Source organism: Tiliqua scincoides, chromosome 1 (assembly GCF_035046505.1).
Source record: "Tiliqua scincoides isolate rTilSci1 chromosome 1, rTilSci1.hap2, whole genome shotgun sequence".
Lineage (NCBI taxonomy): Eukaryota > Metazoa > Chordata > Lepidosauria > Squamata > Scincidae > Tiliqua > Tiliqua scincoides.
Genome location: NC_089821.1, coordinates 135,393,010 through 135,411,184, shown reverse-complemented (window position 1 = coordinate 135,411,184; position 18,175 = coordinate 135,393,010). Strand labels below are relative to the sequence as shown.

Genomic DNA, 18,175 nt, shown 5'->3' with positions numbered 1-18,175 from the left:
GAGCAGTTCAAACTCTCCAAGAGAGTTTGAAAACCGCTGACCTAGATGAAGAAATGCTTCATTGGAAAAAAACCTTACAAGCTAATGGTTACACAAAACAAGAGATTAAAAGAGCTTCCCAACAAAGACAAAGGAACAAGCATCAAAAAAGAAGGGGAGTCACTAGCACCAAAGGCCAGGGCCTTTTCCCCCTATATCAAACACATCACAGATCATATAGGAAGACTGCGGCAGAAGGTAAATATCAGGACAATTTACAAACCAATAGTCAAGCTACAGCAGATCCTGCAACCACCAAAAGATGGAAGAGATCCACGTTTACAGACAGGGTTATATCCCATGTTGCTGTGGAAAGGTATACATTAGCACTACTAAAAGGAGTATACAGACCCAAGTGAAGGAACATAAAAGATATTGTTGCTTAAAACAGATTGAAATTACCATGCATGTATGTAGAGGAGCAACTGAAATATATAAGCATCAAAACAATCTGAATAGGAAAGAAGAAACAATGAGAGTTAATAATGTATGGCTACCAACCCAGAAAAATGTTGCTCAGAGAATAAGGAGCCAGGTAGGGCTAACAGCTGACAACAATGTTCCCTACTTCAATGGTCAATCAGTTACAACATGTATAAGAACAGCACCAAGTCCCAATACCTGAGGAAAACTAAGCTCACCAAAGCTGTGGGTGAAATGTCAGTTTTTAGGTTTTTGTTCCAGTCTTTTAGTTCTGGTTTTTATGTTATTTTTTCAGTTTTAATCCCTAGGCTGCAATCCTAACTACACTTTTCTGAACCCTATTGAACAAAATAGGACTGACTTCTGAGTAGACCTGGTTAGGATTGTGCCCTTAGTCATTTTAGCTTCAAGTGTGGTTTTGGTTTTTAGTTTCTAGCTTCGCTTTAGTTTCAGCTTTTTAGATTGCGTTTTAGTTGTTTTTTGCTTTCAGTTTTTAGTTATTAACTTTTTTTAGTGTGGTGATAGTTAGCTCCCCCTTCAGGACTGGTTTAGGCTCAGTAGGTAAAAAAACTAGACCATGGCACCCAGCCTGAAAAACTGTTTATAGTTCAATATGGATTCCAGCCTTAGCATGTTTATTGCAGGAAAGGCTGATAACAACAAAATCTGGCACTAGTTAAAAACAGGTAGGTTCCAGGTGTGTCTACGCTCCCCCTACCCTGTTTTGCCCCTCCCTGCTCATATTCTGCTTGCCTGTCACCACCCTCCCCTGCTGTTTTACTCCCCCCCCCTTTGCAAAGGGGCCCAAAAGAAACTGTGTACCCTCTAATAAAATTCCTCTTAGAGGCCCTGCCCATCAATATGGCAGAGGAATGTTCCACCCAGTGAAGTGGACTGCCTGAATTCTTTTGTCCTCATGTCAGCAAAAATGTTGCCAAGAAGTAGCAGCAGAACCCGCTCCCCATCATAGCCACCAGACATGGGGAACTCCTCCCATGACAGCAGCACACCCCACAGAACCTGCTTGATTCAAGAATGCTATGGTATCTCCCATTGCAGGAGCTCCTGTGGCACAGTCAGGAAGGGGGCAAAAACAAAAACAACCACGATTCCTGGTCCTCAAGGATTGTGTCCCTTATGCCAGGCACACAAAAAACACACTGCCATGAAATACTGGTTTGACTGCAGCAGAGTAGAAGAAAGGTAGCTCCTATGGGAGAAAGCAACTTTCAAAATGTTGGCTTCAAGATCCTTGTGTGTTTCTTTTGCATTTCTGTGGAGGACTCCCAGCAGCATGAGCAGCCACCTGCATGTCACCAATTTGGGGACAACTGGAAGCAGCGGTAGGTGGGAGCTGCTTCCAGTGACCCAATTTCAGTCCAACTGGAAGCAGCAGTGACAAGGTCAGTGCAGGGCCCCCACCATGTGTGAGGCCCAATTGGGTGAAATCTCCCCAACTGCCTAAAACCTGTCCCTGTAAATAGTATTGTAAATGTATGTAAAAATACAGGTTTTTTCATATTTAACCTGTGTGTCACTAAAAATCCCTGTGTGATAGAGAAAAAACTAGTAACATATTTAAATTCAGCATTAAAAGTACTGTTAGGATTGGACAGTTTTTCTAGTATGCCAAAAATTTTGTTTTATTTTGTAGGCCAGTGTTATTACTACAAAGATTTCTATACTATACCACTTTTCTTTAAATACCACTACTACTGTACATTATCACTACTTAAAGTAGTATTTGTTTCTTGAGATTAGAAGTTGGTATACACTCACTGTACACCAACTAGGCCATACTAAACACATGGGGGAAGAGTGTGGGTGCGTACATCTCACCCCACCCAAGACGCCATCCAGCTGCCTTCTAATCTCAAGAAACAAATACTACTATAAGTAGTTATAATGCCCATGCCATTTTCTATGCTGAAATGTCTTCAGTGTGAAAACTCCATTATGTCTTAAATAGTTTTCAGGATTGCTCCACCATTATTAGGTGGCAGCTGCTCCTACACATTTTGTTAGCAGCCTCTATAGTTTATGCATGTGGAATAGGATAAAATATATACTGTATATTCAAACACTGGTTCCAGGATATAAAAAGTACATGGAGTGGCTATGTTCAGCATGGAAGAAAACGCACTCTGCACATACTTTGGCGTATCTTCCTCTTTACCACTGAGCCGCAGCATGTAAAATTGGACATGAGATTCAGGCTACAATCGTCTCCATACTTTCCTGGGAAAAAGAACCATTAACTATAATGGGACTTACTTCTGAGTAGACATGCATAGGATTGGGTTCTAAAGTTTACAATCCTCACCACACTTTCCTGGGGGTAAGCCCCATTGACTATAATGCACTGGTTCTCAACCTGTGGTACAGGGACTACAGGTGGACTGCGACACCCTGAGAAGTGGTCCATGAAGCATCAGGAAAAAGATTGCCTTTAATTATTTCCAGTGTGCTCCCTCATGGACCAACAGAGAGGGAAGAGAATGAACTTACCACAGCCAGCAACAAAAGCAGCAATGCACAAATCTTCACTATAAATAATAAATCTCTAATAAATCTTCTCCAAGGTATTACAAATTTAATTACATTTTCTGTGTGAAGGGTGATAACTGCACGTAGGGCCCATAAGAGGGGGTACAGGGAGCAATTTGTCAAAGGGCCCAGGGTCAAAAAGGGGGCCCAGGAGCCAAAGGAGGGGGCCCAAAAATTTCCTGGGATCTTATATTTTTTAATATTTCCTGGATTTGCTACCCACATGGGATGCTGGGTGTATGGTGGCTGAAGCTGCCACAAGCAATATGTGCTGGGCCAAGGAATACACTCCTGAACACTGTCAAAACTGGCCTGCTACAGTAGCTCTTTGGCTTGTGGAGCATGAAAGAGTGTATCGAGAACACAGCTGTGTCCACAGCTGCTGCAGAAGTATGTTTTGGTATACCCAGGATACTTTCCATTAATTTTCTGCAATGATTTTCTCTAAAAAATTTTTAGAGAGTTTGGGCTGTGTTTGGTTTTCTGTATTACTGTATCTACTGCCAATGCTGTGTGGGCAGGTAGACATGGGCTCCACATTGGGAGACAAGGTAGACTTGGGCTCCAAACACTTTTCCTGCTCTTGCCTGTTCTCCCCCTCTCCATCCCTGTTCTGCCCACCCCTCCCCTAACCCTTTGAGAAGGGGCCCAAAAGAAACTGTGTACCCCCTGATAGAATTACTCTTGGAGGCATGTGGTCCACACCAACTGCAATTCTTGTCTCAGTGGTCCTCAGGCTCCTAAAGGTTAGGAGCCACTGCTATAGGGGGACTTACTCTGAAGAAGACATGCATAGGAGTGGGCTCTAAGGCAGCCATCCTAGCCACACTTTCCTGGGAGCAAGACCCATTGCCTATAAGGGGACGGACTTCTGAGGAGACAGGCAAGGGAGTGGGCTCTCAGGCTGCCCTGCCAGCCACCCTGTCCTGGGAGCAAGACCCATTGACCATAAGGGGACGGACTTCTGAGGAGACAGGCACAGGAGGGGGCTCTCAGGCTGCCCTGCCAGCCACCCTGTCCTGGGAGGAAGCCCCACTGACTGTAAGGGGACCGAGGCACGGGAGTGGGTCACACTGAGAACTCCCTGCCTACTGGTGGCGAGAGGCAGCTGCTTCCTCCTGCTGGTGCGCGGAGAGTCCAGCGGCCACGCCGCTGCTGGCAACAGCGGCCCGCGCGAGGGAGGGGAGCGCTGAAGTCTCGCGGGATCTGCCCCCTTCCCGCAGCGAGGGGACGCGGACTGTGGTTGCGGCGGGAGGCGGTGCTGTGGTGCGGCTCTGTGGGGCGCCCCGCCGCAGGACTCTCGCCTCCCTCCGCATCCTGCCCATGGAGGAGGCGGCGCCGTGTCCGGCCTGAGCTTGGCGCCGCAGGCGCGAGAGGCCGAAGCGCGGCGAGCGGAGTGCGCGGCTCGGCTCCTCGCCGCAGCCGCCGCGGGCCGGCACAGGATGGGTAAGGGGCGGCGGGCGCGGTGTGCTCGGGAGCGTTCAGGGCGCGGGGCGCCGAGTGTGTTGCTCCGCTGGCGCGCAGGTGGACAGCAGGGACGCGCGGCGGGTGGGGAGGCGGCGTGCGCGGGTGGCGAGTGCCCGCTCTCCTCGCAGGGCTCCGGAGGCTCTGCCTCACCTGCCTGCCAACACCGCAGGTCCCGCTGGACAGGCAGGCGGCGACTCCTCCGTGCCGCACTTCCAGTCGCGATGGAGAGGCGGGCGCCGCCGCCCTTCTCGCGGAGTCTCTTCCCCGGCTGGGGAGGCGGCGGTGGGCAGCGGGCGTCCCTTCGCCCTCTCCACGCCTGTGGGCAGGTGGGTCGCTGGGAGGGCGCCGAGCACGTTCTCCTTCTCTGTTGGCGGCGGAAATGGCTGGACTCGCTTCCTGGTTCTGCTCAACCCTCCAGTGTTTCTGTGGTTGCAAACCAGGGGAAGCCTCCCTCGCAGAGGCAGCACCGCCGCTTCGGAGCTGCCAAGACTGCCGGGGTCTTTCCTCCTCCCCCCCCCCCCGGTTGTTTCAACAGTTTAAACCAGGGGTATCAAACAGAAGGCCCGCAGAAGCTTTTTATCCGGCCCTCAGGCTCTCAGCTGCTGAGCAGTGCTGAGGTGTTGCTGCCCAAAGGTGGTTGGCATGAGAATTGGGCTCTCCTGTAATTTGACATATGATCAAGATATGTATATTTTCTCTTCTGTCGTTTACAGCTACTGAGTTCCTAACTGAAAAAAGTGCTTATTTTTGGTTATGACCTGATTCATGACATCATTTCCTGCCTAATAACATCACTTCCAGCCCTCAGCGGGCACCGTGAATGCTGTTCAGCCCTTGGTATGAAACGAGTTTGACGCCCCTGGTTTAAACAGTTCAGCACAGCAGTGGTGCTGCGGAATAGTTGGAAGATCTGAGCTGCAAATCAGATTTTCCCCAGTTCAGGTTTTACTTCTCCCACCAGGTGGCCCCAGGCAAGCTGCTCCCTCTGCCCAGCTGTAATATGGGCATAATCGTACTTGACGTCTGTGCAGCATCCAGGCAGTTCATACAAAGCAGGGATGCTGAGAATTAATGTTAGGTGTTACTGTTAAACTCAGAAAGTGCCTTTTAGCTAGTTATTAGCTAGCACTTAGTTTAAGTGTCATTCAGTTATGAGGATGGCTATGTTGCATATTTTATTGTTTTGTGCTGTCTGAATTACAGCACAGTTGCCATTGTGAAGATGCTGGTACATCAGATGTGTTTGCTATTCCTTGGTCTTTGTGTGCCTGATTCTGGAGCACATTTGGGCTAACGAAAGTTTGTTGTTTGCCAGGTATGATATATGACAGTGATTCCCAGACTTTTTAGAGGCCCTATCTGCTGCCTGATTTCTAAATGCCAAGGGATGTGGCTATACTGGTGATGCAGCAGCAGTGCCCCCCCCCCAAGTAGCAGCTTGTTTAACCCTTGATAGCCTAATCTGCCCTTTCAGTTTTCCAAATCACCCAAATTTGGGTTATAACCCACTCATGAGTGCTAGACCTGCAGTTTGTTATAGGGTGATTAAAAAGTCACACAGTAAGGATCTACAATTGGACCACTGTTCACACATAGACTGAAAATTCATCCTCCTTTTGGATCACCTTATGCCAGTGATTTTCAACCTTATTCATCTCATGACACACTGACAAGGAACTAAAATTGTCAAGGCATACCATCAGTTTTTTGACAATGGACAAGGCACACCATGCTGTTGATGGGGGACTCATATCCTCCAATGGTCCTATTAATAAATAACCCTACCCCAAACTCCTGTGGCACACCTGCAGACCATTCACGGCACACCAGTATGCCACAGCACAGTGGTTGAAAATTGGCTGCCCCCTACTGTACTTTTACTGGATAGTAGCATTGTGTAGTAGTTAAAGGGCCTGTTGAGTATTCTGCCAGCTGTGCCAGGTATCATTTTCCTTTAGATAAAATTAGAATCATAAGATATTTTTGAAGCTTCAGGTAAAAATTATGCTACTTGATCATATTCATGATGGCTTCCAAACTAATGTGTATATTGAATATTAATAAACATTCTTATATAGTGCATTTCAACAAAAAAGCAGTTTGCATGACAAATTCAATACATGGTTGGTTCCTTGGACTCACAGTCTAAAAAGATGCAGAGGAAACACCAGCAAACAGGCACTAAGAAATGCAGGTGCCTCCAATATCCATGGCGGATATGTCCCCCCATGGATATAGGAAAACGAAGATAAGATTGCCTATCTCTGGGCAATCTCTGTGTGTGTCCCCCATGCCTAATACCTTTGTTTAGTCTTCTTCCCCTAGTGTCAAGCAAGTACTGTATGTGTCTTCCTCCCAAATGCTATAAGCTAGCAAGCTTAAAGGAAGACAAGCAGGCAGGCAGCCTAAATGATAGAGAAGACTAAATGAATGTTAACAGGAGGCTTCATGTTAACGTGTTAATTTCGTCTTCTTTAGCATTCAGGGTACCTGCCTGCTTTTCTGCCTTTAAGCTTGCTGGCTTATAGCTAGAGGTGTTTGTTTCCAGTGCATAAGATAAGATTACAGCCTAAGGGTGCAACCAACTTTCTAACCAACTTTCATCCGAACCAACTTTCCAGCACTAGCATAGCTGTGCCAGTGAAGCTTATGCTGCATCCTGCAGTTGAGGGGCAGTCATGGAGGCCTCCTCAAGTTAGGGCAATGTTTGTTCCCTTTCCTCGGAGTTGCATTGCCCTTACCTCTATGCTGGAAAGTTGGTTAGGATTGCGATCCAAGTCTTACATAAGAACATAAGAACAAAAGAACAGCCCCACTGGATCAGGCCATAGGCCCATCTAGTCCAGCTTCCTGTATCTCACAACGGCCCACCAAATGCCCCAGGGAGCACACCAGATAACAAGAGACCTCATCCTGGTGCCCTCCCCTGCATCTGGCATTCTGACATAACCCATTTCTAAAATCAGGAGGTTGCGCATACACATCATGGCTTGTACCCCATAATGGATTTTTCCTCCAGAAACTTGTCCAATCCCCTTTTAAAGGAGTCTAGGCTAGACGCCAGCACCACATTCTGTGGCAAGGAGTTCCACAGACCGACCACACGCTGAGTAAAGAAATATTTTCTTTTGTCTGTCCTAACCCGCCCAACACTCAATTTTAGTGGATGTCCCCTGGTTCTGGTATTATGTGAGAGTGTAAAGAGCATCTCCCTATCCATTCTGTCCATTCCCTGCATAATTTTGTATGTCTCAATCATGTCCCCCCTCAAGCGCCTCTTTTCTAGGCTGAAGAGGCCCAAACGCCGTAGCCTTTCCTCATAAGGAAGGTGCCCCAGCCCCGTAATCATCTTAGTCACTCTCTTTTGCACCTTTTCCATTTCCACTATGTCTTTTTTGAGATGCGGTGACCAGAACTGGACACAATACTCCAGGTGTGGCCTTACCATAGATTTGTACAACGGCATTATAATACTAGCCGTTTTGTTCTCAATACCCTTCCTAATGATCCCAAGCATAGAATTGGCCTTCTTCACTGCCGCCGCACATTGGGTTGACACTTTCACCGACCTGTCCACCACCACCCCAAGATCTCTCTCCTGATCTGTCACAGACAGCTCAGAACCCATCAGCCTATATCTAAAGTTTTGATTTTTTGCCCCAATGTGCATGACTTTACACTTACTGACATTGAAGCGCATCTGCCATTTTGCTGCCCATTCTGCCAGTCTGGAGAGATCCTTCTGGAGCTCCTCACAATCACTTCTGGTCTTTACCACTCGGAAAAGTTTGGTGTCATCTGCAAACTTAGCCACTTCACTGCTCAACCCTGTCTCCAGGTCATTTATGAAGAGGTTGAAAAGCACCGGTCCCAGGACAGATCCTTGGGGCACACCGCTTTTCACCTCTCTCCATTGTGAAAATTGCCCATTGATACCCACTCTCTGCTTCCTGGCCTCCAACCAGTTCTCAATCCAGGAGAGGACCTGTCCTCTAATTCCCTGACTGTGGAGTTTTTTCAGTAGCCTTTGGTGAGGGACCGTGTCAAACGCCTTCTGAAAGTCCAGATATATAATGTCCACGGGTTCTCCCGCGTCCACATGCCTGTTGACCTTTTCAAAGAATTCTATAAGGTTCGTGAGGCAAGACTTACCCTTACAGAAGCCATGCTGACTCTCCCTCAGCAAGGCCTGTTCGTCTATGTGTTTTGAGATCCTATCTTTGATGAGGCATTCCACCATCTTACCCGGTATGGATGTTAGGCTGACCGGCCTATAGTTTCCCGGGTCCCCCCTCTTTCCCTTTTTAAAAATAGGCGTGACATTTGCTATCCTCCAATCTTCTGGCACCGTGGCCGTTTTGAGGGACAAGTTGCATACCTTAGTCAAGAGATCTGCAACTTCATTCTTCAATTCCTTAATAACCCTTGGGTGGATGCCATCAGGGCCCGGTGACTTATTGATCTTTAATTTATCAGTGAGGTCTGAAACATCTTCTCTTTTAACCTCTATCTGACTTAACTCCTCGGTCAGGAGGGGCCGTTCGGGCAGCGGTATCTGCCCGAGGTCTTCTGCCGTGAAGACAGAACACATTGGGCTTAATTCTGAGTAAAATAAATAGCTTTTGGTAAAAGGAAGACACATGCTTGCTTGGCACCAAGATAACTAAGCTAAACAAAGGAATGGGCGTGGAGATGAGGCTGCGGAGAACCAGATCCACACATATGGGGGAAACCTATATACTATGCAGGGATGAATAGTGACAGTTGCTGTCCTTCTGCTAACTTATAACAGGATCAGCACTTTGAAAAGTACATCTTTGCCCTATTAGTGATATAGTACTCTGCAGAAGGTTGAGGGCGAAGCAGTTGATTCATTTTGCTTTTTTTCCCCTCTTTACAATTCAAAGGAAACTCAGAGCCCAATCCAATCCAATTTTGCAGCACTGGTGCAATTGTACCAGTGGGGCATGAGCTGTATCCTGCCATGGAGAGGCAGTCACTGAGGCCTCCTCAAGGTATGGCAACATGTGTTCATTTACCTTGGGGCTGCATTGCAGCTGCACTGGTGCTGGAAAGTTGGATAGGATTGGGCCCTTAGATATTATTTTTGAAAATAATAAGGAACTTATTGCCAGATAGCTATTACACAGGCCAACACACATTTTGCTTCCTTAAACGTTATACCAATTCCTGGGTATATTTCGGGTGCCAATTCAAAAAATGGCATCCATTTTGCCCTATCACGTCTAGTTTTGGAGATAAAGTATAGCCTCTTTAGTGAATGGTTCAAGCAGCTTCCTCATGAGGAAGCCTACACCATGGCTTCCTCATGAGGAAGCTGCTTGAACCATTCACTAATGAGGCTATACTTTATCTCCAAAACTAGATGTGATAGGGCAAAAGGGATGCTATTTTTGGAATTGGTACCCCAAATTCATATCAAACCACCTTGAAGTTTAGGAAAAACTTTTTTGACCCTCAATTTTGTAGGCCTCTGTTATTGGCAGTGCAGTAATTCAGCAGTTCCCAAACTTTTCTGTAGAGTTTTGATCTCTGTAAGTCTTGGCGGGTGATGGGTGATGGAAGTGACAGTGCTTCTGTGATCATGCTGCCACGATGAAAAAGGGCTTTTTCTGTACTTACAGTCCTTCAGAGGGAGTGGGGCCCATGATATAGGAGGAGGGAGTGGGGCCCATGGCCCAAACATGATCATGACCCACTTCTGGTTTTTGGGTTGGGAATGGAGGATATAGTGTGGATATAAGTGGAAGCAGGAGTGGGTTGACATTAAAGATCTCCACACACATGAGCAGAAATACTGTTTTGCATATGCTAGACCTAGACAACCTAGATCTAAGTCTCTAGATGCTGTTAATGTACAGTGGGCAGTTGATATCAGTGGGGGATTAGTTCTAGATCCCCCTCCCCGCAGATACCAAATTATGCAGATAATGAAATTCGCAGGGGGACAGCATGGTGCTGCAATTACTTACCTGGTGGCTATGCCCTTCCCTCCAGAGTTTGTTCATGGCCTGCCAGCCACCTCAGAAGGCCTCCGGGATGTGATCAGAAGTCACTGACAAGAACCAAAAATGACTTCCAGTCACATCCATGAGGTCCTCTGAGACTCTTGAGCTGCAAGCTTGGCATTCATGGATACTCAAATCTGTGTATGCCAAACTTGCAGATAAGGAGGACCCTCTGTACTAATTTTAGTTCATGGAAAACTGATCAGGGTGGAACATTTACTGACCAAAAGCACATTTGTCTGTGGGAAACGTTTCCGCAAAGGACTACTTCAAGCCCCACATCACTGCTTTTTTGTATTGTTTTCTGTGCTACATCTTATAGTGCAAGTGTAGGCATAAGTGTATTTCACTTATTTATTTATATATACTGGATGGATATTCATTCCTCTCCCATACTGGAATTCTGTCCAGAACAGTGTACATAGAGTTCTCAAGCAGTCCCCTGTCCAGGCACTGACCAGACCAGACCTGATTAGCTTCTGCAAAGTGGCTTTAGTATGTGGTTTCATGACCTTGTCCTGGAACTCATGTGATGAGGGAATGCAGAGTCATCTTTGAAGTGGTTTTCTTAGTAGTGGATCTATATTTTGTTCTGATATAGTAAAGACAGAAAAGCCGCATGATTTTGTAGTACGAAGTTTAACTGGGGAAAGAACAGAGATAGAGTGTTCTTAGAGGAAGTATTTCTTTGAAAGAAGTCTATTTTCTCTTGCTTTTTCAGGGATTTTTTCTTCCACAAGAAAAATAGGGAAACCCTTTTACAATAATTGTTAGAATGAGTGAATGAAATGCTTTTTGTGATGTTAAACTCCTAGAACCAAGGGTGGTTGAATTTTATTTATAGAAATATTTCTATCTTGCTTTTCTGATTCTAACAGCATTCAAACCACTCAGTGTTGCTAGCAGCACTCACAAGTTAAAATACAGTGGGTCCTCTTTATCTACAAGGTTTTTGGTTCCAAACCCTCCTGCAGATAAAGAATTCCATGGATGCTGGGGTCCACTCCCGAAGCTTGCACAATTGCCTACCTGGAGCCTCTGGAGGCATCTCCAGGGTTGTGCTGGGCTGGGAACTCAGAGCCCAATCTTGAGCTTGGCACGCCGGCTCAGTGCCAGCGCACACAGTTGCAAACATGCTGTAAGGCACATTTGCGAGCCCTGGTGCCAGTAGTACCCTAACGCTGGGTTACTGCCGGGCGAGCATCAGAGCTCCAGCAGTCACACAGACCACCTAGCAGCAGTGAGGTGAGAGGAGACAGGGAGGAGGCATTCCGGGGCAGGGGGAGGCAGAGGGAGGGTGTAGAGAGGGTGGGGAGGAGGGGTTCTGGGGGGAGCAGGGAGGGAGGGAGGCAGGACCAGTGGAGCTTTGCTCCACTGAATCCAAAGCCTCTGTGTCGGGCTCACTGCCTGACACAGAGACTCTTGATTCTCCACTGACCTTTGGGTCAGCAAAGAATCAAGTAGTGCCATTGTGGGGCTACTCGCTTTACCCAGGGGAAGGGAATGAAAGTGCCCCTCTCCTGAGGAACCAGCGGTGGCTGCCTGGAATATGCTGAATGCAGCAGCAGCCATTTTCAGCACTGCTGCAGCCCTGCACAGCTCAGGATTGGGCTGTTGGCCTCAGAATAACCCACCAAAACCTCCAATCAAACTGGAAGTTGTCTCCAAAAACCTGAAGTAACTTCTGGAGGCTTCTGTAAGTCATTCTGAGGCCCACAGAAGTCAATAGAGTGGTTTGCTGGCCTAGTTTGACCCAGAAGAGGCCTCTAGTCTCCAAGAAACTGCACAGCTCAGGATTGGGCTGTTGGCCTCAGAATAACCCACCAAAGCCTCCAATCAAACTGGAAGTTGTCTCCAAAAACCTGAAGTAACTTCTGAAGGCTTCTGTAGGTCATTCTAAGGCCCGCAGAGGTCAATAGAGTGGTTTGCTGGCCTTGTATGACCCAGAAGAGGCCTCTAGGCTCCAGGAAAGCAATTACATGGCGCCTCTGGAGGCACCCATGTCGATCCTCTGTATCTGTGATGTTTAAATCCACAGATAAAGGGATCCATGGATGCAGAGGGTCCTCTGTACATACTTGAAACAACTTTAAAAAACCACTTTAAACAACTTTAAAAACTGGGTAGACCTGGGCTCCCATTCCAGCCAATGGCTCAGAGTCCAGGCAGGAGCCCAGGTCTATCAGCTGGGTAGACCTTGTCTCCCGCCTGGACTTGAAACTCAGATCTACCTGCCGGTTAGACCTGGGCTCCTGATTTAACTTATGGCCTCCATGGCCAGGGTTTGGTGGGTGGGTAGACCTGGACTCCCTCCTGGACTTGGAGCCCAACTGGGTAGAGCTGAGTTCCCATTCTAGCCTGCTCAGTGACAGGAGCCCAGTCTACCCACCCAGCGAACCTTGGCCATGGAGGCCATAAGTTAAATCAGGAGCCCTAGTCTACCTGCCTGGTTGACCTAAGCTCTGGAGTTGATAGTGATCATGCCCCCCCTCCCACAAACACTGGATCTGCCCCTGCCTCAAGATACTCTGCTTATATGGTTCATGTAAATATAGAAGGGTCTGGCCTTCTGATGAAGCAGCTTTGTGTCAGATGATGGAAGGGGTGAATCCCATGTCTGTCTACTGCCCCCCAACCTGCCTCTGACAGAGCCATTCCGGTTGGCTTTCCAGTCCTGTTCCCACTTGATTATAGCATTAGTTCAGTGGCAACTCCCCCCCCCCCTTTCTTTCAGTGCTGCTGAGGGAAGACCAGGGAAAAACTCTGCTCTGACCATGTTCTTTCTCTCCCTGCAGCTAAGTGGGCTGGCTGATGGAGGTGGGAGATGTGGAGGCCCTTTCCTTCCACCTTCCTTCCTTTGCACAGATCCTATTTAAAGTCAACTGGAAGAGTGATGCATGCTAGAAGCACTCTTTGATTTGAAGCAAGGCCTACAAGGAGGAAGGTGGAGGGGAGAGAAGGGGATTGGCTGGTCTCCTGTCCCTCTCTTACCCACCTGGGAGGGTGCATGTGCACACTAATGGATGAATGCACAGCTGTTTAAAATGTTGAGGGGATAGGGTGGCACTCCTGGGCTGCGTCAGGCAGCAGCCAAGCTTTCACTAGGTTTGGGTAAATAGTTTCTTCAACATTAGTTTTGAAGGCAAAATCTTCTGTGGGTTTACTTGAAAATAATATTTGTTTTATTTAATGTTTACTCCCAGGTAGATATGCATGAGATTGCAATTGTGGCAGACAGCACTGTCTTGTACATTTCTGTGTGTGCAGAGTACAGACAGTATAGGTTCTAGGCACATATGCATTGCATAGTAAATAACATTGCATGAATGCTGCATTCCTTGAGTCAGCGCTGACGTGCATGGAGAACTAGTACAGACAAGTCCTTAGCAACATTTCAGGAACTGAGAGTCAGTTTATCAAAGGGGTTAGAAGTCATAATGCTTGGATATTCAAAATGTTCTTATTCATAAAATTTAAACACTATAGCGATAGACTTTTTTGTTTTAAATGAATTTGAGGTTTCAGCCTTTGACACTACTTTTTTGTTTTAAATGTTTTTGCAAGGTGGTTTGTAACAAACATTTTGTTTTAAATGTTTTCCATTTAAAGAAGCACAAAATCTTCATTGATGTTTGAGATCTTTTACTGCAAGTGAAGTGTCCCTCCAGAAACTCTTCTAATATTTAGCTTCAGTAAAATCAGTTATGAGGTGTCACCATCTTTCTGCATATAGTGCAATCTGCCTTAAATTTTCAATTTTTGTATTGTAGTATTGGTGAGCTCAAGAGACTACAACAGCGTTGATAAATTATGCTATACTCTCTTTCCCTTCCTGTTGTATCTATTCCTCTGTCCCCCCTTTTTTATTTGATTGTAAAGCCTGAATTCTTTTCAGTACCTACTTGCTTGATATACTGTATTTTGAGGATTTATGACCCACTTTTTGATCAAAATGATCCACCACAAACTTAGTGTTGGGTATGATATACTTAATTAATGTTGGGTATGATATACCTGTCTTAAACCTGCCCAATCCTATTTGCAGACTGCACTGCTGGAATTCACATTCTGGCAGGTCTCTGGGCACATTCCATAGGCATGAAAGCTGGGCTGATGTTGTATGCTGCTCGACTCATGCCACAAATGGTGAGCAGTTCCTCTGGTGGCAATGTTGGTGCAGGGAGGATGAGGATTGGAGCAGAGGATTGAGGCGGGAATCAGAGCCACTAGGGAGCATGCCAAGGGTAGGTGGGGGTGGCTGTCGGTGACAGTGGTGCCACCAATATCCTATGCCCCCTTTTGGCCTTGCCCCTTGGATACAGAACATGTGCCAGCCAAAGAGCTGGCGTAGATCTATCAGGGATCCTGGTGCGGCAGAGTAGATAAGTAAGAAGTTCTTTTGCTTACTGCTACGTTGTACCACGGTCCTAGCTGGTCTGCAAGATGTAGGGGAGGCTGCATCAGTATTGTAGTGCCCCGCAGGCTGGTCAAGATTGGGGCCTGAGTTGTTTTTTTCTTAACATACAACAGAGGTATAGTGGTTTTTTATAAAATCATAGGCAACTAATTTGGAATTTTCTAACAGCTGCAAGAATTTTGATTGTGTGTGTTTTGTTCCAACTTTGGAGGAATGCCTAACGACAATTTGAAATATTGCAGAGATGGTGGAATTGACTGTGTAAGATTAAGAGTTGGGAGACAACAGGCTGAATAGAACTTTTGGTTTTGGTTAATTAATATGATGGGAAGAAGATAGCTTTATCAATACTCACTAGAACTTCTTTGGTTCTGTAGGGTTCTATAAATGACTAGTTGGCATGTTTGTAATTACGATCATTTGCTACTTTCATACATTTAACCTGAATTTGAATGTGACTCTTTTATCTCCTAGAGTAGATGAGCAACCAGGGCGACAAAAACAGTTTCATTTCCAAAGCTGGTTCAGTAGTCAGAATAAAATGGAACTAGATAATTTGCATTATAAAGGATTGTCACAGTGAAATACAGGTGGGGCTTGGGTATCCACTGATTTGACTTACCGCAGATGCTGAAGTCCACCGCTAAATGCCTTGTAACAAATCCAAAATCCAATTTCCTACCTTTGTGCTGTTAAATAATTATAATTTCATTGCATAGAAGATGGAATAAGTATACTGTGTAGCTGTTTGCTTAGACCTAGCTTTCAAGGAGATTCAGTCAAATTCTTGTTTTGTGTATCAGCTCAACAATGCACAAATGTAATTTATGTGGGCAGACTATGAAACAATGAAAACAAATTCCAAAGCACGTTTATTCAGAAGTTGCAGTTAAACTAACTTTCTATAAAGTAAGCTTGGTATTGCAACCTTATTCTAGAACAGGAGTTCTCAAACTCCCAGGAATTCAAGAACAGCTGGTATGTGCTTGTGGGGGTGGGGACTAGAACGGGATGTGCAGTGGCCGTGCCGCAACGATCGCTGTGTCACAGGCGCCCAGAGGCTTTTCTCCCTACCGGGGGGGGGAGGAGTCAGTAAACTTCGGAGAGTGTCCTGGACGTCTGCAGCCCCCTCTGCAGGTCTCCTTCAAGCGGTTTATTACTCCAATCTGCAGGTCGAAGTGACTTCCGGTTTACTAGGAGACAACGTGGGGTAAACCAGAAGTTGCTTTGACCTGCAGATTGGAGTGACAAATCAATTGGGGGAGATTTGCAGAGGAGGCTGTGGGCCTTCCAGACCCTCTACGAGGCTTGCTGATACCCCCTCCCAGTAGGGAGACTAGCCTCTCGGTGCCCACTACACCACAATTTCTGTGGCACCACCGGAGCACCCCTTAATGGGGAATGGTCTGTTTTTTGTTCCTGTGGTGGTTTGCGACCCACCACTTTGAGCACCAGTGGTCTAGAGTTTTTTATCCTTTTGTATTTATAGTTTATATTTCAAAACAAAAAATTACACACTTTGTATTTTTACATGGCTGAATTATGTTGCTGACCTATTTTTTATCCCCCCCCCCCAGTGGAGTATATTGTGGAGTATGATTATGATGCAGTGCATGACGATGAGCTAACCATTCGAGTTGGTGAAATCATAAGGAATGTGAAAAAACTAGAAGAGGACGGATGGCTGGAAGGCGATCTCAATGGGAAAAGGGGCATGTTCCCTGACAACTTTGTTAAGGCAAGTATTTATGTTTGACTATTTTTTCCCTATTGAATGGCTTCAAAGATTAAATTCTACCTGTGATACTTCAGATTTAGCTTAGAAACCAGAAACTGTTTAAGCCTTAAACAGTTTCTGGTTTCCAAGCTAAATCTGAAGTACCACAGGTAGAATTTAATGTTTCTCAAACTGTGGTTGGGTTTGAGGTGGGTTGCGAGTGGGTTGCGAGCCAATTTCAGGTGGCCCCCATTCATTTCAATATTTTATTTTTAATAGACTTGATGCTCCCATGGTATGTGACTGCATTCAGGAAATGTTACAGACCTGTACTTTTAACAAGTTACTATGTATATTCTTTTAAAATTGATAGTAAATGGGACTAATTCCTGGGTAAGTGTGGGTAGGATTGCAGTCTAAGATTGTTAAAATTTTTCCTGCTTGTTAATGTCACCTCTGGTCATGACATCACTTCCGGTGGATCCTGGCAGATTCTCATTCTAAAAAAGTAATTCAAAATCACTCTAAATCACGTAATTGAAAGGAACAAGCAATTTAATTAGTTCTACATATTGACTGGATAGCAGTGTTGGGAACTCAAGTCAGTGACTTGGACTCAAGTCGCGAAAATGCGTGATTTTGGGTGACACAGCAACTTGTGAATCATGTGTGTGGAAGACTCTGAAAAATATTCGAGTCAAGGCCCCCCTGACTCAGCACTCATCTTTACATATGCTGACTTGAGTCTGCCTGTGTCTGAGAGTGCTTGCTTACTGTTTTCACTGCATGGAAAACCTTGTGGGGCCAGCATTCTGACAGCAAGCAGCTGGGAGGCAGGAAAGGGTTAATGAATCGAGGGCGGAAGTGGGAGTGAGCTCTTTGTCCCCAGGAAAGAAGGAACCATTGATCATTGGACACACTGTGGACATTTGGATATTTTTATTGGCTGAGGGAGAGCAGGAGGAGGAACGCAAGGGGTTTCTTGCCTTAGAATTGGCCTGCAAAGTCCAGGGAGATGAGAGAAAACTCTTATGTTGCCAGTTTTGCTTTCAAACCTTATGGCTTCTTGGCTCTGTTGTTACTTGGGGGAGCAAACCTTACTGAATGATTGACTGCAGTGGCACTACTTCTGAGTAGAGCTGCAAGGGTTGAGTTGTCCTGATAAGCCTCCCAGCTGCTTCTGTCCCAGCTCTCTCACTCCTGCCCACTCCTCCTGTTCTCATTACAGATGGGCTGGGACAGCAGGAGAGTGTTCAAAGGTAACTCCGAGAGAGACACACACACACATACGCACACCATCAGTAGCCTTGTTTTTTCCATGTTGGGCTTTTTAAAGGCGGGGGGGGGACCTCAACGTGAGTCCATTAGAGTCACTAAAGGGTGACTCAATGACTCGGAAAGTGCCTCCGTTATGATTTTTTTTTCAAGTCGAGTCGCTGGGGGCAGTGACTCAGAGATTTGACTCGAGTCAAGCCCCTCTGGGTTTTCCCAACACTGCTGGATAATATTGTCCAGTTTAGCAGAGCTGAAGAGGTT

The 18,175-nt window shown here is 46.2% G+C and overlaps 1 protein-coding gene across 3 annotated transcripts in view; it reads left to right on the top strand.

Annotated features, from left to right (window-relative positions):
• Positions 1-4,244: 4,244 nt before the first annotated feature.
• The window catches only part of CD2AP (CD2 associated protein), a 98,080-nt gene continuing 84,149 nt past the window's right edge, over positions 4,245-18,175 (top strand). For 2 of the 3 annotated variants that reach the window (XR_010794906.1, XM_066637802.1), the window contains exons 1-2: positions 4,245-4,455; positions 16,500-16,660. Coding sequence is in view for 2 of the 3 variants with exons in the window: in XM_066637802.1 (XP_066493899.1) it covers positions 4,452-4,455; positions 16,500-16,660 (165 nt within the window). In the remaining variant the exon portion in view is untranslated. Of the gene's footprint in view, positions 4,456-16,499; positions 16,665-18,175 lie in introns of all 3 variants that reach the window. The other variant, XM_066637810.1, reaches the window with a different exon arrangement.